The 25,670-nt window shown below is 40.9% G+C and overlaps 1 protein-coding gene across 1 annotated transcript; it reads right to left on the bottom strand.

Annotated features, from left to right (window-relative positions):
- Window positions 1-10,114: 10,114 nt before the first annotated feature.
- LOC122659180 lies at window positions 10,115-11,062 on the bottom strand. Its single transcript, XM_043854319.1, has 2 exons — window positions 10,977-11,062; window positions 10,115-10,724 (listed from the first exon to the last, which is right to left on the bottom strand). Exons 1-2 carry the CDS (start codon window positions 11,060-11,062, stop codon window positions 10,115-10,117), a joined length of 696 nt encoding a protein of 231 aa, XP_043710254.1.
- Window positions 11,063-25,670: the final 14,608 nt, after the last annotated feature.

Below are 25,670 nucleotides of genomic sequence, written 5' to 3'. Positions count from 1 at the left end.
CATCCATGTAGATATGACACTCTTAAGGTTTGGGGCTGTATAGCTTATGTTAGGATACAAGACCCTAGGAGACCTAAGGTGGGAACTAGAACAAACACTTGTGTGTATCTAGGTTGTGCAGAAGACAGTGCTGCAGACCGATTTTTGGATCTATCAACCAATGTGGTGATAGAATCTAGCGATGTTATATTCTTTGAAGATAAATTCCTCAGAGATAAAGGCCTGTCTTTGCCTGGTCTGACTGAAATGGTTACAGAATTACCTTTGGAATCTGAACCAATTATTTCTGACACTACTCCCACAATACTCCCTGAATCAGAGCCTAGAAGAGTATCTACTAGAGATAGAGTACCCAAGAATTTTTGTGAGGATTTTGTGACCTACCATCTAGAGGCGAATCCATCCACCTATAAGGAAGCGATGAGATCTAGGGACTCACTGCTATGGAAAGAAGTCATTGACGAGGAAATGAGCTCTTTAATGCAGAATGAGACCTGACACCTTGTTGATCTGCCTAGAGGGGCTAAGACAATCGGGTGTAAGTGGGTACTGAAGAAGAAACTTAATCCGGATGGGTCTATAGCCAGGTATAAAGCACGGTTAGTAGCTAAGGGCTATACCCAGGTGAGAGGGATAGATTATTTTGACATCTACTCCCCGGTCTGCCATTTGGCAACAATAAGGATTCTTCTTGCCATAGCATCTATTGAGCACTATATTGTGCATCAAATGAATGTAAAAATTGCTTTCTTTAATGGAGACCTAACAGAAGAAATCTACATGAACCAACCTGAAGGGTTTGTCATGGAAGGTTCTGAAAAAAGAGTTTGTAAATTAAACAAATCTTTCTATGGTCTTAAACAAGCACCTAAATTGTGGCATGAGAAGTTTGACAAGACAGTAAAGAGCCTTGGTTTTCAAACCAGCAACTCGGATAAGTGCCTTTATTTTTTGTCTGAGTCAAACAAGGTCGCGATTATCTGCTTATATGTAGACGACATGTTGATTCTAGGTTCTGATCTCTCTGTAGTGAGTGACATTAAAGAAACCTTGTCCAAAGAATTCGACATGAAAGATCTTGGTGTGGTAGACACCATTCTTGGGATGAGAGTAAGCTTCAGTGAGCAAGGGATCACCCTTAGTCAGTCTCATTACATTGAGAAGCTACTTTTTAGTTGGGGATACAGTGATTGTAAACCGATTGAGATGCCCTATAACTATAACAAACGTTTGAAACTTAACACAGGTGACACCGTGAATCAGTTAGAATATTCTAAACTGATTGGTAGTCTCATGTATGCAATGAGTTGCACTAGGCCAGACATAGCCTTTACGGTAGGCATGCTGAGTCGTTCACTAGTAATCCTGAAAAAGAGCATTGGGATGCCTTGACGAGACTGATGAGATACCTTAAGGGTACTCTAGATTATGCTCTATGTTATATTGGACATCCTCTAACTTTAGAATGATATTCTGATGCATCTTGGTGCTCAGATTTGGGAGACAACAGATCCACCAGTGGTTATGTATTTACACTAGGAGGAGCAGCTGTAGCATAGAAGTCCAAAAGACAGGTTGGTCTTGCTCTGTCATCTATGGAATCGAAACTTTATGCTCTAGCTTCTGCGGGAGATGAAGCAGAGTGGATAAAGGATCTGATCATGGATATTCCATTGAGGAGTTTTAAGTTAAACTCTATATCTATATTCTGTGATAATCAAGCAACAAAGATGATAGTGAATAACTCACTCTTTAATGGTAAGAGGAGACACATCAGGCTGAAACAGAACATGCTGAATTATTGAACAGAACAAGGGATTATTACTTTGATTGATGTGAGATCAAAGGATAATATAGCAGATGCCCTTACAAAGGGATTGAACAAAGATCGAACATTCAAAACTAAGGGGGAGATGGGGTTAAAGACCTTTTAGTCAGGTCTTAACCTAACCCAGTATTATTTTGAATTATTCGAATCTCATCTAGCCTTGGAAAGCATTCAGGATAGTTTACATGTTTCAGATAACTTAGTTAGGTTACTAAGTATGGGGGTTTGTGAAACCATTCCAAACTTGATGGTGTTGCAAATTTTTCATATGAAGTTTCCTTACTTCGTTATTCCACAAAGGAATATGAAAAATGTCTGATATGTTTCAATGATATTGTGCTAGTCTTTATGTCATTCCAAATTTGATAACATGTCTTTCATAGTATGGTGTACCATTCCAGATTTGATGATACAACATAAATCTATGACTGATATGACGAACACAGTATTCCAAATGGAAACACGGTATGGTCCTTGTGATAGAGACTATATAGGATTGAGTTCTTGTAAGGAAACTTGATGATGATGCTTTTCTGTTTTTGATTTACCTTCAGCCATATATGGAATGTACTAAGTTCTTATTGTTGAACTAGATACTATTGTACAAATGATTGAATTCATGTTATCTTATGAAATTCATATTTGACAAATTATAGAGAATGGTGAAGATGGAGGAGAACGGTTGAACCTGGATCTCGATGAGGATGACTTACTTGATGAGTAAAGTCACATGGATTGCAAGGACTTTTCTTTATTTCTTTTGGTTTAGTCACTTGCATATGGAACTTCGGATTTATTGTTGGGTTTAGTTTTGGCCTAAAACCCTAGTTTTATTTTTTGAAGTTTACTTACTTGATTTATTGGATTATTGATATTCAACTTATTCAATTTATATTGATTCAATTACTGATTGAACAATAGTTTCTATACATGTGTGGTGGATATATGTAGAACATAGGAGGAGATTGTAAGGGTATTGATGTAATATCCCTTCATATGTTCTAATATAATCCTACATGTATTATGGTTCAGGCTGTGAGGGGCAATCTAGTAATTAGCCCATCTGACCTAAACCCTAGTTTTCCTATAAATACTAGCTGGAGGCAGCAGCCTGGGTATTCCAAACTCGATACTTAGGGTGTAATGCTTTAAGCAATCTTGTGCTTAAACCCTAAACCCTAATATTTCATCCACATTCATCTTATACTAGTTACAAAATAAAACAATTTGAGTTTAGAAATCAACAATGTGGTCTAGCTACTTGAAGAAAACACTCCACAGCTCAATCTCGACTCCAAGCATGGCTCCAAGAGTACATGGATGAAGTTTCAATCATTAAACACAATTCCCAAAGCTCACAATGCACTTCTCTCTCTGTCTCTCTCTTTCTCTCTCTGTTTGGCTTTTTTATCTGAAAGGGATTTTGGGTTTTGATATTTTATTTCATTCTTTTTAAAGCAAATGTTATTTAAGATTTATTTCTACCAAAAAAAAAAAAGTTATTTAAGATTTACGATACATTTAATATACATATTATACGTGTTTAATACGCAATCTCTTAAAAATCATTTTATTATCCGTATCAATGCCTTAATATCTAAAAATTCATATTTTTTCAAACATACACACATATGTGTATAATACGGGAATTATAGGCATATTTACTAACTAAGGTAACACGTGATGTGCTAAATTCACCATCTATAACTTCTGCAATGCTGAATCAACTTGGGATCAGCTACGCACATGGGGATCAATGGGGACAGATCCCAACCCTCCATCGGCTGTGAAACCCACCTCTGTGGTCCCTTGGTACAATCAGAAGTCTTGTTGGGGTTCCGGTTTCCAGATTGCTATGTTAAAAAAAGGGTTTTTTTCACGTACCCCCCTGAGGTTTGACGTAATTATGGAAAAGTCCTTCAATTTTGAAAAATTTGGTGTGCCCCCGAGGTTCTTAACAGTTAACAGATATCCCCATTCCGTCAGTCTAGGTCTAACAGTGTTAAAATCAAGGGATGAACTAACAAAAATACCCTCATCTTCCCCAAATTATTTTCTCAAAACCTGCAACTCATCTTCTTCCCCAAACCTGTACATAACTTCCCTTTCTCCTTCCATTTTTGAAACCAAATCTAATTAAAACCCTCAACCCATTTTCTCCATCTAAACACAAAACCAAATCCATCTTCTATTTCTGAAACATAACCCTCTCTCAAAACCTATCTCTGCCAAAACGGAGTTCACAGTGATTTCCATTAATGGTTAAAGACTTTACAATATTCTCTCTGTTCCACTACCAGTCACATGTTGTATGATATAAAATAGTAACAAGTTTTGATTCAAAAAACAAAACGAAAATAAATTCTGAGGTATAATCATCTCACTGTCATCCATCCAAGAGAAAAACCTTTTCTACAATTAATTTCTGCAGGAACATTTGAATTAATTAATCATCTGAAGTCCCCAAAATCAAAACCCATGAAGCCAAATATGCACCCCTAATAACCTTATGCTTCGATTTCTCTATCGATGTTCTAAGATACCTCTTCTCCATCGATGGGAGAGAGAGAGAGTATAGAAACTTGGTTTTGAACAAGTATTAAAAGAAAGCAGAGTTGGGAATGATTATAGAAACCCTCTGACACAGCCAGCGTCTTCCAGATCTATCAAAGGCGAGCAGTGAGCCCTGGTAATGGCGCTTGAAGAAGAAATGGGAAGGGAATGAAAAATCTGAAAGTCTTGGTATCGCTCGTTCGTTTTCCAATTGCCTATCTCTGTCTGAAGCCTCAACTAGTTTCTCACTATCACATGAAAAAAATCTATCTCGCGTTTCAAATTACCCTTCGAATCCTCTCTTTAGAGCTCATGGTTTAGGTTTTGGCAGAGATGGGTTTTGAGAGAGGGTCATGTTTCAGAAATACAAGATGGATTTGGTTTTGGGTTTAGATGGAGAAAATGGGTTGAGGGTTTTAATTAGATTCGGTTTCAGAAATGGAAGGAGAAAGGGAAGTTATGTGCAGGTTTGGGGAAGAAGATAGTTGCAGGTTTTGGGAAAATAATTTGGGGAAGATGAGGGCATTTTTGTCAGTTCACCCCTTGATTTAACACTGTTAAACTTTGGTACCGTTTGACAATGTTTTATTTCTGTGCCAATAATGTTCCCAGCACACAAATGGCATAGAAAAACCGTTTGATAAACCTGTTTTGTTTCAGGTGTTTTTGATAACAAAAATCAAAATTTATAACAATTTATGGCTTAAAAAATGTTTTTGACATAACAACAATTTGTTGTTATTAGTTTTTTTTGCTAAAGGTCAGCAAAGTGTGTATTAACTATCAAATGTCAATGTTACAAGTTCTGAAAGATCCCCGTAGGGGCAATAACATCATCAAACAAACTCTCATATCCCCTTTTAGCATGATGCCAAATAAGGGCAAATAACAACAACAAATAAATTTCCAACTATCATTGGAACCGAAACCTGCTCCTTTCAAGTAGGTCCCACTCTATATCGTTGTGAACAAAGCTTGGTGCTTCTCCCCACCTCTGGGATTCCTGTGTTGAAGCGCTCCTCTTCGCCATAAGATCAACAACTGTATTTGCTTCTCTGTAACTGTGGGTAATTCTCCATATAATACTATTAAGGTAGCCCGCAACCTCTAGCCAAAATTGACGAAACCTCCATGGAATCTTACCACTCCTAATGGACTTCACCACCGCTTCAGCATCGCACTCTATCCATAGCAGCTGAATGCCTTTATCTCTGGCCAACTGAACACCAAAAAAGAAAGCAGACAGCTCAGCAAAGAAGTTTGTATTTATTCCCAGGTACTGCGAAAAGCTTCCCTCTGGCCTTCCTAGGCTGTTGCGAATTATCCCTGCTGCACTAGCATGACCCGATTTCCAATGGAACAGCCATCGATATTTAACTTCCTCCAATGCACATCTGGTTTTCTCCATAAGATTTCTCTAATTTGGGTGGCCTTGGCATTTGGAAAAGAAGCTCCAATTTCGCGAGCAATAACCAGGTCCTGGAGAGATTTAATGGTACACCTCATTAGAGTAGACGCATCCTTCAGGTCTGACTTTAAAGTGCGCAAGATGTCGGTTGTTCTCTTCCCATTCCCTTCAAAACGACGCCTGTTTCTTTCACTCCATATGTGAAATGGAACTAGAACAAAACCCGCTAACCAAACTGAAGCTAAGGCACTTGTTTGGGCCTTTTCCTTCCACCATACTATCAACTCTTGCATTGAATCCTTTGCCGGCCAAGCTTTTTGAAACATTGCTAGAAAACCCTGCCACAACCTAACAGAGAAAGAGCAATCAATGAAGATGTGTTTCTGGGTTTCAATTGCTTTCAAGCATAGGCTGCACCGTGACACCATAGGGATGCCTCTCTGTGTAACCATATCATCCGTTGGCAGCTTAGAATGCAACAGACGCCATCCAAAGACTGAATGTCGAGGCTGCAAATAAGAGGCCTAGACCACCGAATGCCAACCCGTTCTACAACCTTCCCTTCTTAGCCTCTCCCATGCTGACTTCACCGTAAAATTCCCCTGTTGGGATAGGGTCCATACTCTGCAGTCCTCAGTCTTGATGGTTGGTAGAGCTATGGACCTAGCCTGGTTGACAACTTGCTGTAGCACCGCCGATTCCACTGCAGGGAAACACCATTCAGCATTTTTAATAAAATCAGCCAGCGGGGAGTGTAACATCCTTAGCCAGGTGCCATACCCCTGAAGATCTTGGTTAGTTGAAACAACAGTCCCCTGTAGCCATCGATCATGCCAAAAATCAATGTTTGCGCCATCACCCACTATCCAGGCTTCATGGTCCGAAACAAAGCCCCACATCTTCCTAATTCCGTTCCAAATTAAGGATGGGGAATTAAGCTGATTTTTAATCAATCCCTTTGTTGTGAACCTCGCCCGAAGAAAGTTGGTAATTAGTGTGTTTTCCAACTTAATTCCCCAATAGAGCTTACAGAGGAGCGCCTTGTTCACATCCCTTAACTTCCTAATGCCCAAACCCCCTTCATCACGAGGCTTGCATACCATCTCCCATCTCACAGTAATTCCCTTGGACGATTCCGGGTCCCCACTCCAAATAAAATTACGTACCCACCTCTCCATCATAGTTAATAAAGACGTAGGCCACCAATAAATAGAGAAAGTATGAATTGGCATGCCTGAGATGACAGACCGTACCAATTGAATTCTCCCTGCCATTGAAATTAACTTTCCTTTCCACCCTGCAAGCCTTGACTTGAACCTGTCCATCATTGACAACAGAGCTTCCTTCCTAACCCTTCCTTTAAAGATATCAATCCCCAAGTATCTGGTGGGGAATTTGCTGTCCGAGAATCCAATGATGTCCTTGATCCTGGCCTTCCTGGCAGCGCTTACATTACATAAGAACAGCTTACTCTTCTGCAAATTAATACTCTGGCCCGAGTAACTTTGATAATCCCCCAGGAACGCTTTCAGCCACCGCACAAGGCAAACACCTGCTTTAATAAATAGGAAAACATCGTCAGCGAACAATAAATGGGTGGGGACCTGGACCCCCCTTGGCCCTGTAAGTGGGGTAATCTTTCCATTCGCTCTTAGCTGTGCCAAACCCCTGCATAAAACTTCCTCAACGACAATAAACAGTAGAGGGGCCAAAGGGTCCCCTTGTCGAAGCCCCCTCTCAACTCCAAAAAAACCCACTGGACCTCCATTAATTAAAATTGAGAGCTTTGCTGAAGCCAGGAGCTGATGAATCAGATTAACCCAAGTGTCACTAAACCCGAACTTCCTCATAGCATCAAACATGAAGTCCCATTCCATAGTGTCATATGCTTTCTGAATATCCAGCTTCAAACCCATTCCTCCTCCAAAAGCTTTCCCATGCAGGGAGTTTGTGAGCTCAGAGGCCGCACAAATATTAGAAAAAATGTTCTTCCCCTTTTGAAACGCACCTTGCTCTTCAGAAATTAGTTTAGGCAGGAGCCCCGACAATCGGTTGGCCAGGATCTTTGGTAGCAATTTATACAGAAAATTCCCTACAAAATTGGCCGAAACTTGTCCAAGGTGATAGCCTCCTCCACTTTAGGCACTAGGGTGATGAAATTGTTATTAACACCCTTAGTAATGATGCCCTCACAAAAAAAGTTTATAACTGCCCTGCACACATCCTTCTCAATGATATTCCAACACCTTCTATAAAATGCGCCTGGAAAACCATCGGGTCCAAGGGCAGTGTCTGGATCCAGATCAAACACTACCGCTTTAATCTCTTCTTTGCTCGGGACTGCAGTAAGGAACCCATTGTCTTCCGCTGTAAGCACTTGAGGAATGCACAAAAGCAACTCCAGGCAGGCCATAGAGGGGGTACATTTATGGAATGCCTCATAGTAATCAGACACATAACTGCTAATCTGGTTAATATCACTGACGAGAGAACCATCCGCCTTCTTCAGCACCCTAATACGACTCTTTGATCACCTTATCCTTGTAGCAAGGTGGAAAAATTTAGTGTTGCGATCCCCACAGGTGAGGTACCTGATTCTCGACTTCTCTGCCCATAATTTCTCCTACAGGGAAATAGCCCTCACATAATCCTGCCTAGCATGCTGTTCACACTGCACCAAGAACTCCGAGCTTCCCACAGTTTCAATGGTCTCCTGTGCATCCTCCAAAGCATTTCTAGCATGCTCAACTTCCACATTCACGTTTGGGAACTCTGATATGGACCACAACCTCAATGTAACCTTTAACCTCTTTAGCTTCCAAGTAACCACATAGAAAGGAGTCCTTGCAACATGGTCAGCCCAAGAGCGCTCTACAACAGCCATAAAATCATCATGATCCAACCAAAACCATTGCAGCCTGAAAGGACAATTCTTCGATTTTGGCACTGCATCCGCTGCCACTAGAATTGGCGACTGATCCGAGACTGATCTCGAAAGCACACGCTAGAAAGCATCACCATAAGCATCGAGCCATGCCGAATTACATAGACTCCAAGTGAACTTGTTCCCTTTAGTCGGTAGTTGGAATAGCGAGGTGGCATCTAGAAATGCCGCAAACTCTTGAGCAGATACATTATTGAAAGCACCAGGTCCCCACCTCTCTGACGCCAGCAGTGTGGCATTGAAATCCCCTAAAACTAGCCAAGGCAGTGCTGATATTGATTGGCTTGATAGGTCTACCCACAACTCTCTCCTTCGAGCACGGAAACTACTAGCATGGATCGAGGTTAGGAAAAACCTCTCCCCCCTTACATCACACAACACAGTAAGTTGTTGATCCGATGAGCTAACAATCACTGGCTTAGAAACACTGTTCCTCCAAACGATCCACAAATTTGGGTGCTTTCCGTCTCTTTTATTATGAATGCACTCAACACAGAAACCCAAGTGCTTAAAAAATAATTTTGGAAATTTCTCTGGACCCACCATTGGCTCACCCACACAAATCACGTCAAGTGCTTGAATCTTCACCAGAATTCTTAAGGCAGCCTTAGTGTTGCTGTTAAGAATTCCACGCAAATTCCAGTACACAACCTTCATTAAAAACCAGAGGGTTTAGCGGCATCTCGTGCGGCTCTGTGTGGCAGATTTTGCACCTTCTTCGGCTGCTTACCCGCTCTCTTATTTGACACTGGCGTGAAAGAACCCACGAGCACTGCATCCACTTGTCTAACCTCATCAAAAGCCCTAATGGGGACTGAAGGATCATGAAGAACAACCTGGTCCTCCCCGCTAGGCAAAAACTCCTGGTCACATAGCACCCCTCCCTGTGCAGGGGAAGACCCATATGAGTCGCTAGTGCCTTGGAAATGCAAAACCACCTCAATAGTCCCTCCCATGCTTGAAATCTTTGGTTACACAACAGGTCCTTCCCCCATGCTCACATTGGCCAAGCCTTGCTGCCCCTCTATCGACTCACTTCTCATCTCAGGCTGCACTACCCCACCTGTCCCCTGATGCACTACCATAGCCGCACTAGTGGAACTGCACAACACCTCTTGAATCGGAGAACCAGTCCCTCCTTGGCACGCAACCCCTGTGTTTGAGGCACCAAAACCCTCCTTATGCCGCCCATCAAAGCCCTCAATCTGATGTACCACCAAGGTCTCGGTGGTAGGGCAGATTTGCACTTCAGGCTCCTGTGAAGCAATAACTCCCTGCACTGCCGTCCCTCGTACCGAGTCCCTTGACAAAGCTCTCCTACTCCTCCTCCCTACTCTGTCATCAACATACTCCGCTCCAGGGACTCACTTCTCATCTCAGGCTACACTATCCCACCAGTCCCCTGATGCACTACCATAGCCGCACTAGTGGAACTACGCAGCACCTTTTGAACCAGAGAACCAGTCCCTCCTTGGCATGCAACCCCTGTGTTTGAGGCACCAAAACCCTCCTTATGCAGCCCATCAAAGCCCTCAATCTGATGTACCACCAAGGTCTCGGTGGTAGGGCAGATTTGCACTTCAGGCTGCTGTGACGTAACAACTCCCTGCACTGCCGTCCCTCGTACCGAGGCCCCTGACGAAGCTCTCCTACTCCTCCTCCCTACTCTGGCATCAACATACTCCACTCCAGGGATAGCAGCCTCCACTCGTGTCACCTGGTGGCGAGTAGGGCAATTCTTCGACCGATGCCCATACTTCTTGCAATCCCCACAACGTGAAGGTGGATCCTCAAACAACTCAGCACTCCCAGGCTGCTCCCGTTCCACCAAAACTTCTGAAACCCTAGGGTGTGTTTCATCCACATCCACACAAACCCTTGAAAAGTGACCATAGAACGAGGCTTTGGTCTTTCTATCAATGGCTACCGGCCGTCCCACCGCATTAGCTATGGAAAAAAGTATATCATCGTGCCAGTACTCTTGCGGTAGTCTTGGAAAGTGGATCTAGATTAACCGATGAGACATCTGTTGCATATCAACGTTGAAATCTGGACTCCAGCGTTGAAACCTAAGCAGTTGCCCTCCAATACGGCAAGGCCCTCGTCTCCAAATCATCAGCATATCAGACTCCAAATCAAATCTGAATAAAATAAACCCTTTACCTAGGGTTTTTAACTCCACTGTCCCCGAGAGGGCCCATGAGTCTTTTACAAAACTCCTAACATCATTCATCTACAAATACCTGAAGTTTAGCTTGCCAATCAGCAAAAATTTGAGTCTGCTCATCTGCTCCTCATATGCCAACTGGGGGATCTTGATGCGCGTCATGTTACCGTCCCTCACAGGCTGAGGGAGGCTCTCCACGTTAGGAACAGGGAGTCACGCACCTACTGCCGCTACAAAGGACTTTCACTGGGGAACCTGCTTCGGGCCAGACTCCTCCTCATGAAGGCAATCACCCTCTACTTTCCCCCCCATTGAGATCCTGCAGTTCTCTCGCATCAGGATCCAAGGTTTCCGGCTGATCTTCGTCTCCTTCATGAAAAACCCTAGGGGCGCCCTCCTGGGAAACCCTAGTCGCTGCGCCGCTCTCTCGCTCTCTAGAACTCATATTACCGACCTCTGCCTACATAACCTAGTTCGCTCTGTTGTTATTAGTATTACCACTTTGTAGTCCAAAATCCAAAAGTGTTACCCGTGTTTTAATTAAAAAGCAACATTGAAGAAAGGTCTCCTCTCTCAACTCTCGCTCAACCCTTTCCTGAAAACTCTCTTCTCTCAACCTCATTCTTGAAGAAAAATGCTGAACTCCACCTTCACTACTCTAGGGTTTCCATTGACAACCACTCCAAGCTCTCCTCTCAAGGAAGAGCTCTAGTCGCCACTGCTCTCATCTCTTGCCCCTGCTATTGCCTGATGTCGCTGCTTTGGTCACCTCTAGCCGTTGCTCTCTTCCCTCGCCGCTGCTCGCACCTAACGCCATTGAACGGTCACCTCTAGCTGCTAGTTCCACCTCTGCTCTTTGTCTCTATTTCGCAAACCACAGGTAAGTACCTCTCCTCTCTTTGTTATTTATTTGGAGAACGATTACACAGATGCATGATAAGAGCATGAGTGGATTTCAAAATTCCTAAATATAGTTCGTGTTTTGATTGTTGAAGCTTAAATTTCACTGTTCTCTCGTCCCTCTTGCTATGAATGTTTGAAAGAGATGATGATTTATGACCTCTATTTCCAAGATATCTGATGTAGCACGCGGATTCGCCAACCTTCCTAGCGCCTTCACCACCTCACCTAGGTCCCACATCAGTCCTTGGAACGCAAGTCATTGGCATCTAGCATATCTTGTAGATTCTTAGATTACTTGCTTTCTTATTTACTAGTTTCCATATGTACGTAGGATTATTCGCTTTCCTATTTACTAGTTTCCTTATGTGCATAGGATCTCTTATGTAATGCAACTTTGGTTGCAAGTTTTAATAGTTTAGGAAAGATTCCATTATTCCTAGTTTCTATTTTCCCTTCCTACCATATATTTGTAATAAGTTTATGGGCTTTAAATCCCCATCCATGGAATGAAATAGCAGAAGATAAGAAGATTGAAAGCCATTGATTGTGCAGCCTAGCTCCAACCGATCCTTGAAGAGATCACCCTCCTTAGGCCTTGAAGAGCCTCCCCACAACAGCCTTGAAGAGCTGTCCGCTCCTAGAAGAGAGCCACCACCCCGGCCTAGAAGAGCCGCAACCCCTCTCCACCATCTCACCTCCATCGTTCCACCTTTCTCTTCCCCTCATTCTTGTCTCTCTCCATCTCTCTCTCCCATTCATGATACCCTCCATCTCACCACCCTCTCAAGCCCTTGATCGCCACTTAAAATATAAACCCCTTCCACCCTTTCATCGCATGCGATAACGTTTACCCCTCTCAATCTCTCTTCCATTGAGCGATCCTTGACCTCTCGAAGGAGGTCCTCACTAAAATCACAATTTGAAAATCTTATCAGAAGCTTTAGTATTCCAAGGGATGATGATTTGAGACCATTGTTTCCAAGAGATCACAGTTTGGGAAGCATTACACATGTTTAAGCCATCGATTTCTCTTCTCTATGCTTCTGTGAATTGGTTTTGTGTAAATGTATGTTGAAATAGAAATTTTATTTCTTGAAACATTCATGTCCCACTTCCAAGTTTGAAAATAAAAGAGCAAAATAGATTCTGAATATTAAAGATAGATAGTATCAGTGATCTTGTTGGCTCTAGACTGGATTGGAACATAGCATGCTCAAGTGTCACTCATGCTAAAACCTGAGAAAAATCCCATTAGTAGTAATCCCTTGCCTTGCTGGATTACCATGAGTGCTGGTTTACTACGATTATTTTGTCAAAAGAAATACTTTATTTTTGGTACAGATTCTGAATTTATTAAGTAATTTGTTGCTATTATGATCTTTCATTATTAGGGGAAGAAGAACCAAGTGAAAGACCATGGTTTTTAGTCTAGAAGTGAGTAAATAGGTGTTGGTGATTGCAGGGTTTCAAGTGTTAGATGGTGAAGGCCAAGTGAGGAAAAGAGAGACAATGTGAGAGACAGAGAGAGAGTGAAGTGGGGTGAGAGGGGTGGCTAGCTGGCCTGGTAAACCCCCTATGCATTTGTGTATGGTCCTAATGGGGGCTGCCATTGTGGCTTCATGCCACTATTTTCAAAAAGAGAGAGAGAGCGAGAGAGAAGGATGCAGGTAGAAGGTGATAGACAGAAACTGCAGTCTATAAAAAATGAAGGATTTTAGGAGTTTCAATGGTGTTTTTGTTTCTGTCATTACAATAACTAGAGGCAGAGGCAGAGGCAGAGAGAGAGATATAGAGAGTGGAAAAAAAAAAGTAATGGATGGATTAAAAAGGAAAGGAATGAGAGAAGGTGTGAGATGAGTGATTGTTCAGTATGGAATATGAAGTGGGAGAAGGAACTGCAGGAATGATGCTGAAAGAAAACAGGTGACAAAGGGTTATATATAGTTGTGAAAGTAGAGATGCTGGTCAAAACCAGAATAAATAAATAAGAGGGGTGGGGGGAGGGGGAAATTAAGAAAAAGATTAATAATTAAAAAGGAAAGAACTTGGAGATTTTTTTTAAGTCCAATGGGGATGAGGGTTACTGGGTTAGGATCTCTACCAAATCAACTAATTTTAAACTAGTGAAGTATAAAGATTGCCTGTATCAGTACAGACAATACTGTACAAAACTCTCTTTCTCTCTCTCTCTCTCATATCAAAAGAAAGAATGAAAAAGAAACAGAGATTTTCAAGGATTAGGGATGCCATTGCCAGTGTGAGGTTGAGGTGTGAAGTGGCAAAAGAATGAGAAGATGAAAAGAAAGGGTAGCTGCACTATTGACACTGGACAGGCATTTGGGGTCAAAAGTCACACTTGACTTGACAGGCTTTTGGATCATATTTCCATAATTAATCAACTGTTCTCAAGGCCCCTCAGATTCTAATTAAAAGAAAGAAACAGAGAAGGAAAATGATCCTCATAAAGGAGTATTTTCTTCTTCCCTAAAGTAATCAACTACCATAGTTTGATCTCCAAGACATAGAAGTGTAAGCAGTTTTGGAAGAATTAAAGTGGTATATGTGTTAAAGTTGATAGTAGATATGTATCAGGGGTAGTTCAGGAACTAGACTTTGTACTAGTTGCCTTATTATGTATTTTAACCTTTTATGTCTTTTTACCTTTTACCACCCTAGGGAGGTGGATGTAATACTTTTAGTAGTTCTATTGATAATATAGATGTGTTGGAGAAGTTACTCCAACACACAACATTCCACCGAAATACACTCTTCTTCCCTCTATTGTCTCCTCCTTCTTCCTCCTTCTTCTCTAACATCTTCATCCTTTCTCCCTTGCTTCCTTAACCTAAAACTCAACTTGGTATCAGAGCAGTTGGTTTGAGAGTCGTACTTAGCCTCTTTCTTCTATTCTTTTTCTTCTCTTTGGAATCCTAGGATTCAAAGGGTTTCAAGGAGAAGTCACCAATGTAAAAAATCTGGTATAGGAGTATGAAATAGGTTGGAAATAACCTACTCAGATGTTTGAAGATGCTCTTTGAGCTTTGTTGAAGCTCTTGTGAAGTTTTGAAGCCATTCCATCCACTCCAACAGTTACCACCAGCCTCAGCTTGGAGTTCCTGGTTCTCTCTCTCTCGGCCTGAATTTTCAGCCTTGGAATGGCTCAATAGGATCGCCTAAGGGTGCTCTTTTCATCCCATGTGGTCTCCTTTGCAGCTTGACAACTCTGTTTGAGCAGTGTTCTTTTTCGTGGGATCTCTGTTCCTACCCAGGTAATATCGTGATTGCAGTTTGTCTGTTCCTCTTGCATTTGGACTGCCATGTGTTATTGTCTTTGTTGAGAAATGTTTAGAACCAGCCTGTGTGAGGTGCTTAAGCTTGTTTCAGTTGGTGTTATCCCTTGGTGGATGCTAGGGTGAAGCTCTTTCCTGTGTTTTACTTGCTGGATTTTTTTTTCCTGCCTTTTTTTGGAATCCTTATTTGGGTAGAGTGTGTACTCCCCACTTGAATCGATATTCTAAGGTATTGTCAAGATGGTTGAATCTGAGACTTCTGGACTTGGTGTGGCTGATTCACAGCCTATTCCAACTCCTACAGCCCCTCAATTGGTCTATGAAAGCACACCTTCACAGATTTCCTTTGTGAAACTTGATGGAACCAATTACTTGGACTGGTCACATTTGGTGAAGCTTTCCCTTAGGAGCAAAGGGAAACTTGGGTACATTACAGGTGCTATCAAAGCCCCAAAGCCGAGTGCGCCTACTTATGAGAAATGGGAGACTAAAAACTCTACAGTCATGACATGGTTGATCTTCTCCATGAAGCCCGACATTGGGAGAAGATTTATAAGAAAGGAGACTGCCAAGGCCATCTGGGACAGTGTCTCTCAGACCTTTGACAGAGTGGGAGACTCTGCCAAGGTCTACCAACTTCACCAAAGATTCACTCCATGAGGCAAGGGGACAGAACTATCTCTGAGTACTACAATGCCTTCCTTAGTCTTTTGGAGGAGTATGACCACTACAGAGATCTCCATTTGACCAACCCAAAGGATGAAGCAAAGGTGTATCAGACCCTTGAAAAGGAGAAGGTTTTCTCTTTACTCGGTGGTCCGAACCCTGACTATGAGCCCATCAGACTCCAACTTTTAGGCCGATCTCCTCTTCCATCTCTTAGTGAGGTCTGCAGTTACCTACAGAGTAAGGAGACTCGGCGTGTTACTATGGACCCAACACCACCATCATCTCATGAGAGGTCAGCTCTCAATTCCAGTTCTTTTTGAGACACCCGTGGAGGTGGTAGAGGCCAAGGGCCCAACCGTGAGGCAGCCAGTGCAGTGGAGACAGTTGGTGCCAATGGAGTTGGGAGAGACAGGTTTAAATGTGATCACTATGGGAGATTTGGGCACACCAAGGATAGGTGTTGGTCTCTTCATGGTCATCCTCCTAGCAGACGTGGTCGTGGTGGTCGTAGAGGGGGAGCTCGGGCTCACTCCATGATGACTGAGGCAAATGCTACACAGGATGATCCCGCTTTGTTTGATACAGTTCGCCGAATAATATCCCAGTTGAGCACATCTCCTACATCTATCGTGGCCAGCTCATCTTCATCTTCAGCCTTGCAGATCTCCACTACAGCTTCTACTGCAACCCAATCTTGGTCGTTGACTCTGGTGCCACTGACCACATGACTGGTACATCCTATAATTATGATTCCTATACCATTTGCTCTGGTAAGGATAAAGTTAGGATAGCTGATGGATCCCTTTCCTCCATATCTGGTAAAGGTAGTATCCCTGTTACCTCATCTATTTCCCTTACTTCAGTTCTTCATGTTCCTAACCTTACAGTTAACCTTTTATCTATGAGTCACTTGACTAAATCTTTAAACTATTGTGTCACCTTTTTTCCTTCTCACTGTCTTTTTCAGGATTTGATGACGAAGAGGATTATTGGTAGTGGACGTGAGGAGAAAGGCCTTTACTTTTTTTATTCTGGTTTACCCACAGCTCAGTCTTATGTGTGTGGACGTGATGATAGTAGTTCTGTGGAGTTTGTTATGTTATAGCATCGGCGTCTTGGCCATCCATTTTTTGTTGTAATGAGAAAACATTTGCCTCACTTATTTTCTTCTGTTGCTTCTTCTCATGTCTTTCAATGTGAACCACGTATGTTTGCCAAACATTGTCGTTGCTCTTATCCATATCATGGTAATAGAACTGCTGCTCCTTTCCATATTATACATACTGATGTTTGGGGACCTTCCCCCACTACTTCTCTATTTGGCTTTCGTTACTTTATGTCTTTTGATGATGACTTTTCTTGTGCTACTTGGACTGTTCTTATGAAACATAAGAGTGATGTTTGTGAGGCATTTCAGAATTTTTATCAGATGATTCTTACTCAGTTTGATACTAGTATCAAAATTGTCCGGTCTGATAAAGGGGGAGAATATATGTTTAGTGGCCTCCAAGCCTTCTTTACTGATAATGGTATTCTCCATTAGCTAGCGTGTGGTGACACACCCCAACAAAATGGGGTTGGTGAGAGGAAAAATTGCCATTTATTGGAGGTCACCCGTAGTCTCTTGTTTGGCATGCATGTTCCCAAGACCTTCTGGTCTGCTGCTCTTCTCACTGCTTCTTTTCTCATCAATCGCATGCCAACCAAACTTCTTGCTTTCAAATCTCCCTTAGAAGTCTTATCTCCACAGGTTTCTGCTTTCTCTCTTCCTCCTAAAATCTTTGGCTGTGTTTGTTATTTGCATGTTAACAAATCACATCGCACTAAACTTGATCCCAAAGCCCTCAAGTACCTTTTTCTTGGCTACTCTTCTACTACCAAAGGTTACAAGTGCTATCACCCATCTTCTCGCAGGTGCTTCATCTCCAAAGATGTCACCTTCCTTGAGTCTGTACCTTTCTTTGCCCCATCTCAGTATCCTCTTCAGGGGGAGAATTGTGGAAATGAACAAGCTGCTGGTTTTCTTCATTACCCTCTACCTATCTCTCCCTTTATGCTTGACATTGGAAAGTCTATGGATATGGATGATGTGCATGCTGATTTGGTGGTTGACAGAACTGCCAGTGGTCCTAGTAAGGAGAAGGATTACCACATTACATACAAAAAAGGTGAAGGCTTGCATAATGAAGGAAAGAAGACCTACCAAGAGTCCTCTTTGGATCCAGATCCACATCCTGAGATTCATCCTTCTCAATCAGGTGATATCCCTTCTTCTCCTTCATGTGATTTAGACCTTCCTATTGTTGTTCGAAAAGGGAAAAGAGCCTGTACTAATCCTATAGCCCAGTTTGTTTCCTATGATGCTCTTTCTCCTACAGGTCTTGCCTTTATTAATTGCCCTCTCTACTGCTTCTATTCCCAAAAATGTTATTGATGCTATGTCTGATCCAAACTGGAGACAAGCTATGTCTGAGGAAATGATGGCACTTGGCAACTGGTGGATCTTCCCAAGGGATGTGTCCCTATTGGATGTAGATGGGTCTACACAATCAAGTACAAATCTGATGGCAGTGCTGAGAGATACAAAGCAAGGTTGGTGGCTAAGGGATACAGTCAAGTCTATAGAATTGACTATCAAGAGACATTTGCTCCTGTGGCCAAACACAACTCAATTAGAGTTCTTTTGTCATTGGCTGCCAATAAAGATTGGCCATTATATCAGTTGGATGTGAAGAATGCCTTTCTTCATGGGGACTTGGAAGAGGAAGTGTACATACAAACTCCACCAGGCTTCAAAATGCCCTCAGCTGAAGGAAAAGTGTGCCTCCCCAAGAAGGCACTATATGTTCTCAAACAGTCACCAAAGTCATGGTTTAAGTGCTTTCAGCAAGCCATTCTGAAGAATGGATATTCCCAAAGCCAAGCTGATCACACTCTCTTTACCAAGCGGGGCAATGGTACCATTATAGCCCTCATTGTCTATGTTGATGATATTGTGGTCACAGGAGATGATGTAGCTGAGATAGGTAACCTGAAGAGTTACTTGGCACAATAGTTTGAGATTAAAGATTTGGGCCCCTTAAAGTACTTCTTAGGAATTGAAGTATCAAGGACCAAGAAAGGAATCAATATATGTCAACGAAAGTTTGTTCTTGATTTGTTGATAGAGACAGGAATGTTGGGCTGCAAACCAGCCAATTCCCCTATTGAGCAAAATCATAAACTAGGAGAAGATTGTGGTCCTTCTCTTGTTGATGCGGGAAAGTACTAAAGGCTAGTGGGGAAGCTTATCTATCTTCCCATTACACGCCCAGATATCTCCTATGCAGTGGGAGTGGTAAGCCAATTCATGCATGCTCCTAAGAGTGGCCACTTGGACGCCGTGTATCGTATTCTTAGGTATTTGAAGTCTTCCCCAGGGAAAGGACTGTTGTATATCAAACACAACCACTTGAAAGTGGAAGGTTTCATAGATGCAGATTGGGCTGGCTTCATTACAAATAGGAGATCTACCTCCGGCTATTGTACCTTTGTAGGGGGTAATTTGGTTACATGGAGGAGCAAAAAATAGCATGTTGTAGCTAGATCCAGCGCAGAGGCAGAATTTAGAGCTATGGCTCATGGAGTATGTGAACTCATATGGTTAAAAAGACTTGTTTAGGAATTGGGATTTGATACTGAAGGCCCTATGAGACTCTATTGTGACAACAAGGCTGCCATCAGTATTGCCCACAATCCTGTTCAACATGACCGAACTAAGCACATAGAGGTTGATAGACACTTCATCAAGGAGAAGATAGACTCTGGCTGCATTTGTACTCCTTTTGTGAAGACTGGTGATCAGTTGGTAGATATCCTCACCAAAGCCCTTGCCTCTCCTCAGTTTAGTACCCTTCTAAGCAAGCTGGGAATGCATGATATATATTCTCCAGCTTGAGGGGGAGTGTTAGAGCTGATAGTAGATATGTATCAGGGGTAGTTCAGGAACTAGACTTTGTACTAGTTGCCTTATTATGTATTTTAACCTTTTATGTCTTTTTACCTTTTACCTCCCTAGGGAGGTGGATGTAATACTTTTAGTAGTTCTATTGAAGTAATATAGATGTGTTGGAGAAGTTACTCCAACTCGCAACATTCCACCGAAATACACTCTTCTTCCCTCTATTGTCTCCTCCTTCCTCCTTCTTCTCTAATATCTTCCTCCTTTCTCCCTTGCTTCCTTAACCTAAAACTCAACTATATGTACGTGGATCTGTTTTTGGAAGAATTGAAGCAGTTTTGGAAGAATTAAAGTGGTAAACTCCCACCCTCCCTTCCTTCTTTCCTTCACCAAATTTTTATAGTTTCAAAGTATTTCATTTCGTTGCATTTCATTTCAGATTTCATGTCATGTGATCATATCATATTAAAGTGGTATATGTACGTGGATCTATTTCTATCGTGCCGTGTCTTCTTTTAGGTGGCATCTTTGATTTGATATTTAAGAATTAAGAGGAGGAAGTAGCAGTAGTAGTGGCCTACAATTTCTATGAAACTCTTTAATGCTGTTTCACATTTTTTTTATGGTTACACTCAGCAATTGCGATTAGTAGTAGTCTATGGCACTTGAGATTTGACATCACAATTAGTACACCTTTCACATGTGTGAGACATGTGTGAGATTGGACAAGGACTGGAGCCACCCACCATCTGATAAATCCACAAGTTCCCTAAAAAAAAAATAGATTGGCTGACCCAAAGTGAGGGCAAGGGAGGGCCAGTAAATTCTGTTAGACACTATCCACTTTCTGACCTGAGAGGGTCAAAGAATCCCAATTACTAAATGAAGAGAGTGGGGAAGCTGTAATTGGTTTCCCTAATTTAAAGAATTTATTGTTAGAAAGAAATTATTAGAAGTACCATCAACATCTGTAGTCTCAATTTGTGTTGGGGGTGACCCAAAATGCCCTGCCCAGATCCCGGCTCGGGCGAGGGAGCGATACGCGCTGGCTGGTGTGCAATAAGGAATTAAAGTTGCACCTTCCCTCACAAGGCATCTTTTGGGGGATTGGCAAGCGCTTAGTCCTACAATTGGTATCAGAGCAGGTGATCGCGAGTTCGAGTCTCCCCGGTGCCATGGGTGCTCTGTTATTGGGCGTGCATTTGGGGGGAGATTGTTGGGGGTGACCCAAAATGCTCTGCCCAGATCCAGGCTCGGGCGAGGGAGCGATGCGCGCTGGCTGGTGTACAATAAGGAATTAAAGTTGCACCTTCCCTCACAAGGCATCTTTTGGGGGATTGGCAAGCGCTTCTTGGTTCTACAATTTGTTTTGTATTTATCCACGTATCCTCAAAACACACAGACCCTGGTCTTCTTCAGCCTTTCCCTTGTAATTTTTGCACCTCCAGCATTCCAAATTAACCTTTATAGCCCCAAATTGCTGTATTTGTTGGTCTTTGTTGCACATGGCAGAACCTTCTTAATCAATTTTGCCCCTTGTCTTAATAACTTTTTCCTAATGTAACCATCTTATCACTTATTGGTGAAACTACAATGGTACCCTTCACCTGCAACTGTCATGTTATATGTTCTTTCTAGCCTTCAGCTCTTCTGCAGCCTGTCACTGCACCTAGAAGAGGTGAAGGCATGTGCTGGTCATCATGGTGGATCACTGGATTACATACATAATGTTCAGTCATGATATGAATCTGTTACAGCATAGCTAATTAATTTGGATAAGTGTTGACGAAATTCTGTTGCTTCCATTGGATTGCCACTTGTGATCTATTAATGTTTGCTTTGTGATATTTTTTTCTTTTCTTTTCTTTTATTTGTTTATTCTGACTTTGTTTGACATGTAGAATGAAATGGTTGATTTTGTTTAGTATTATCATTGAAGCATGGTTTGTGGCATGGTCTCATGGTAAATTTTAAACTTTACTTGTTGGGTCTATAGCTCAAATTGGTAGAGCACTTGGAACATGAGGATGTCTCAAGCATGTTCCAAGGGGATGGTGGTTCGAATCCACCAAGACCCTTTTTTTCATATTTTAAAAATTTTTTTTTTATTAAAAATAATTTTTAATGTCCAACCATCCATGACTTTATATGTATTTTAGTAAAAATGGCAATCTTGTAATTTATATTAAGCCATACAAAACTATTACAGAAACAGGTTTTATCAAAGACCTTTCAGTACTAATAGTGTTTTGGATATGTTTCTGGAACAGGTTTATCAAACACCTTTCAGGAAGCCAGTAACATTATTCTGGTAACAGTAACACCAAAATACGTTTTTGATCAGAAACGGCACAGAAACACTAGTAACGTTGTCAAACGGTACCTTAGACTAACGGAATGGGGATATCTGTTAATTGTTAAGAATTTCAGGGGGGCACGTAGAATTTTTCAAAACTGAGGGATTTTTTCATAATTACGTCAAACCTCAGGGGGTACATGAAAAAAACCCTTAAAAAAATGGTTTCAAAGTTCAATATGAATGTTTCAAATTCATTTAAAATTTTGTAAAAGCAAATGGTACGGTTTTTCAATAAAGTATATTTAAATACTTTTTTTTTGTTGAAGAAGAAAACAATAATATAGAAACTAATAGATATTAAATATATCTGTTACATATTATATAAAACTTATGAACTCAAATAATAAATGAGAAATATTAAATTTCTAGTCAAAAGGAAAAAAGACAAGGATTTTCTTATCAATTTATTGGACATCTTTACTTATTTCTTACTATAATCCTCCTTTTTCTCTGGTTTTAGCGATAGAGAAATATAGTAGATTGGTAGATTTTTTTTTTTTTTAGGTAACAGTAGATTGGTAGATTAGGGGTACTATATATCATCTTCTTTTTTCCCCATTTTCTATGTGAATAAAATTTATTGCAATTTTTGAATGAAATATTTTTTGTTTAGGCAACGGATCATTGGTTTATCAGACCACAATAATGAGGCATTTCAAAGAAAAAATATAAGTTTGAGGGTATTTTAGACACTACATATAAGGTCAAGAGTAATTATTACATTTACATGGTCTATGGCTCCAAACCACGGATTTTCTTACTTGCACCGGCGACCAACTTACTTTTGTCCAATTTATTGTCTATTGTTAAATAAAATGTTTTGATTCAAAAAGTTAATTTTTTAGAGAAATAGTTTTCAATTTAACACAATTAGAAAGGTCTAACAATATGATCCAAATAATTATCTTGTAGCATTTTTTTGAGGTATCCAAAAATTGTGGATAATGCATGATTGCCCAAATGTCTCTTCCTAATTTTCTAGTATAGTTGTAGAACCGACCACATGGAAAATAAAGCCTTGCAAATCCATTATTTTGATTTTTTATTTGTTTGGAAGAGGGTTTCCTATATTTCCAGTATGAGAAGAAATCTAATATGCACATCACTCCAGTGGCAGTCTTGAAAAGGGATCATTCATGTGGGACCCACACATTTAGATAGAAGATGGAAAATAGTAAAAAAAATCCATATGAGAGGGAATAAATTACACTTGGCATCATAACAATTTTTTTCTTTTTTTTATCAAAATTATATATTTGAAAATGGGAACAGTTTCTCTTTACCTACAATGAAGAGATTCCCTATGATCATCGGATGGAATAATAAAGGGGGAAGGGAGGTTGTCTCATCATGTTCCTTGAAGAAACTTTTTCCTTTGAAAATAGAGAGAAAATACCAATACATAGCTCTTGTATGACTAAGTCTGGCTTTAAACTTTTTTTTGCTAAATCCATATTATATCATCTCTATCCTGCAACTAGAATTGTGAAACCAATCTTCTATTTGACACAACTTGAATAGGTAGGCCCCAAAGGAAATGTTTCTTAGAATTTTCTTCATTGCATTAAAATAATGATTGATATAGAAATTCTAAACCGTAACGTTTCAGGGTAGTACGCCTGGAAGTATCAAGATACCACGTCGTACAATTTTGGCGATTTAAAAGATAAAAGAGTTCTTTCAGAAATAATTTTATAGTCAAGATTAATTAATTGAGAGGAAGATACGAAGATTTTCGGTGGAGATCACATAATTGTCAACTCTTTTAATCTCGCAAAAAAAAAAATTTCATATCCAAATAAAAATAAATGCTAGCCATTCTTGAACCCAATGTATGGAAAGTCCCCCCAACTTTGGTTGGGTCATTTGGGTTCTAGTTGAGGCTGAACCAAGTGATTGGATCTTATGGCTTAAACCTAGTCATAAGATGGTCGTGGTTCTTTGATTCGTGATTCTGAGGGTCGTTTTCTTGCCATCAGGTGTAAGGCTAGTTTGGATTCGTCAGTTTCTTTGTTTGAAGTTGAGGCTATTTGTGACGTCCTGCTTCTCGGATGTAGCTTGCATATTACCCACCTGATAATTCTCTCGGACTGTCGTCCTATGGTGCTGGTCCTTCGGCGATTCTCGTCTTCTTTAAACTGGGCTACCATGGCCATTGTAGATGATGTTTTAGTTTTGTCTCATTCTTTTATCTATGTTTTCTTTGTTTTAGTTTCTCATTCTGTTGTACATGAGGCCCACCTTTTAGCTACAGGCGCCTCTCGTTTCTTTTTGTCCCGTTAGTTGTTGCTTGCTCCCCCCCCTCCCCCTTCATCACCTCTTGTAATCCTTTAGTCCAGGATTTTCCCCGCGAAAGTGATCCATAATAAACTTTCAAGTTCGGACCAAAAAAAGATCTTATGGCTAAACCATCACATCACAATCTTAATTGGAATTGCTTTGAAACCAACTTTGGGTTAACTAAAGGTTTGCTATTACAGGCTGGCCGCATTACAATCAGCATTATATATTTTTCATTTTTTTTTCTTGTTCGATAGGTAACCCAGTTTATTTAATGAAGAAATTAATTAAAAATAAAAAAAGCTACAATTATTAGTAACTCATTACAAATTAAATAGAATTACATCTAAGTAAACAATTTGATTACCCTCAAAACTGTACCCTTTCTTTGACTAATTCATCTGTAGGCCATTTAAAAATCTTGGGATCCATATAATTAAACTAGGAACTGACATTGGAAGTAATCATCCTTTGCTTATCCAATTTTCATATGAGGAAGGATATATCCTCCTTATTGCAGCTGATGGTATTCATTCATTTATGCTCTATAAAAGTGTGGATGCTCAAAATCTAAACCCTAAATATACACTTCCTAATGAGAAAATCAACATATCTGCTTTCCCTCTTCTTTTTCTTCTTCTTCTTCTTCTTCTTCTTCTTCTTCTTTGTTTCTCAAACTGGAAGTATCAATTCAACAGCCTTCTTTGATGTGGGAGTTGTTCTTGACGTAACATCGAAAATCGTGGAGAATGCAGAGAGCTGCATCTCTATGGCTCTGTCTGATTTTTATAATTTGCCCCTAGTCATGTAAATTATACAACAAGACTTGTTCTTCACACCATGGATTTCAAAAATGATGTTGTGGTTTCAGCTTCCTCAGGTACTTCACTAGACCAATTATAACCTATGTTTCTTGTTTTATTTTTAGTGAATTCAAATTTACCACCATTCCCCAAGGGAGGAAGGGTGAAGACATAAAATAAAGTGGCCTAATTCAACCACATACCCTCCTAATTATTGATCTGCATCCCATGTGTATCTTCGCACACCTTTGGTACTCCAAACCACTATCTTGCACTAACCTATAGTTCTAAATTTTCAAACCACAAATTTTTCATGAGACAATTCTATTTCGGCTGAAATTTTACATGTGAACAAGAACATTGGGATCTACCTGTCCACAAAATTTGTAAAAGAGTTGGAATGGGGGGAGGAGGTTGCAAAGGTTGTGGGGCAGGGGAAGAGATTGCAGAAGGGGGTGGGTGGAGGCTTTTCGACTGAAAGCCAGAGAGGTTATGTGCTTTTCATCTTTTGGACTTCGGGGAATGG

Source organism: Telopea speciosissima, chromosome 4 (genome assembly GCF_018873765.1).
Source record: "Telopea speciosissima isolate NSW1024214 ecotype Mountain lineage chromosome 4, Tspe_v1, whole genome shotgun sequence".
NCBI lineage: Eukaryota > Viridiplantae > Streptophyta > Magnoliopsida > Proteales > Proteaceae > Telopea > Telopea speciosissima.
Note: the sequence above shows the minus strand (reverse complement) of the source record. Positions and strands in the feature narration are given on the sequence as shown.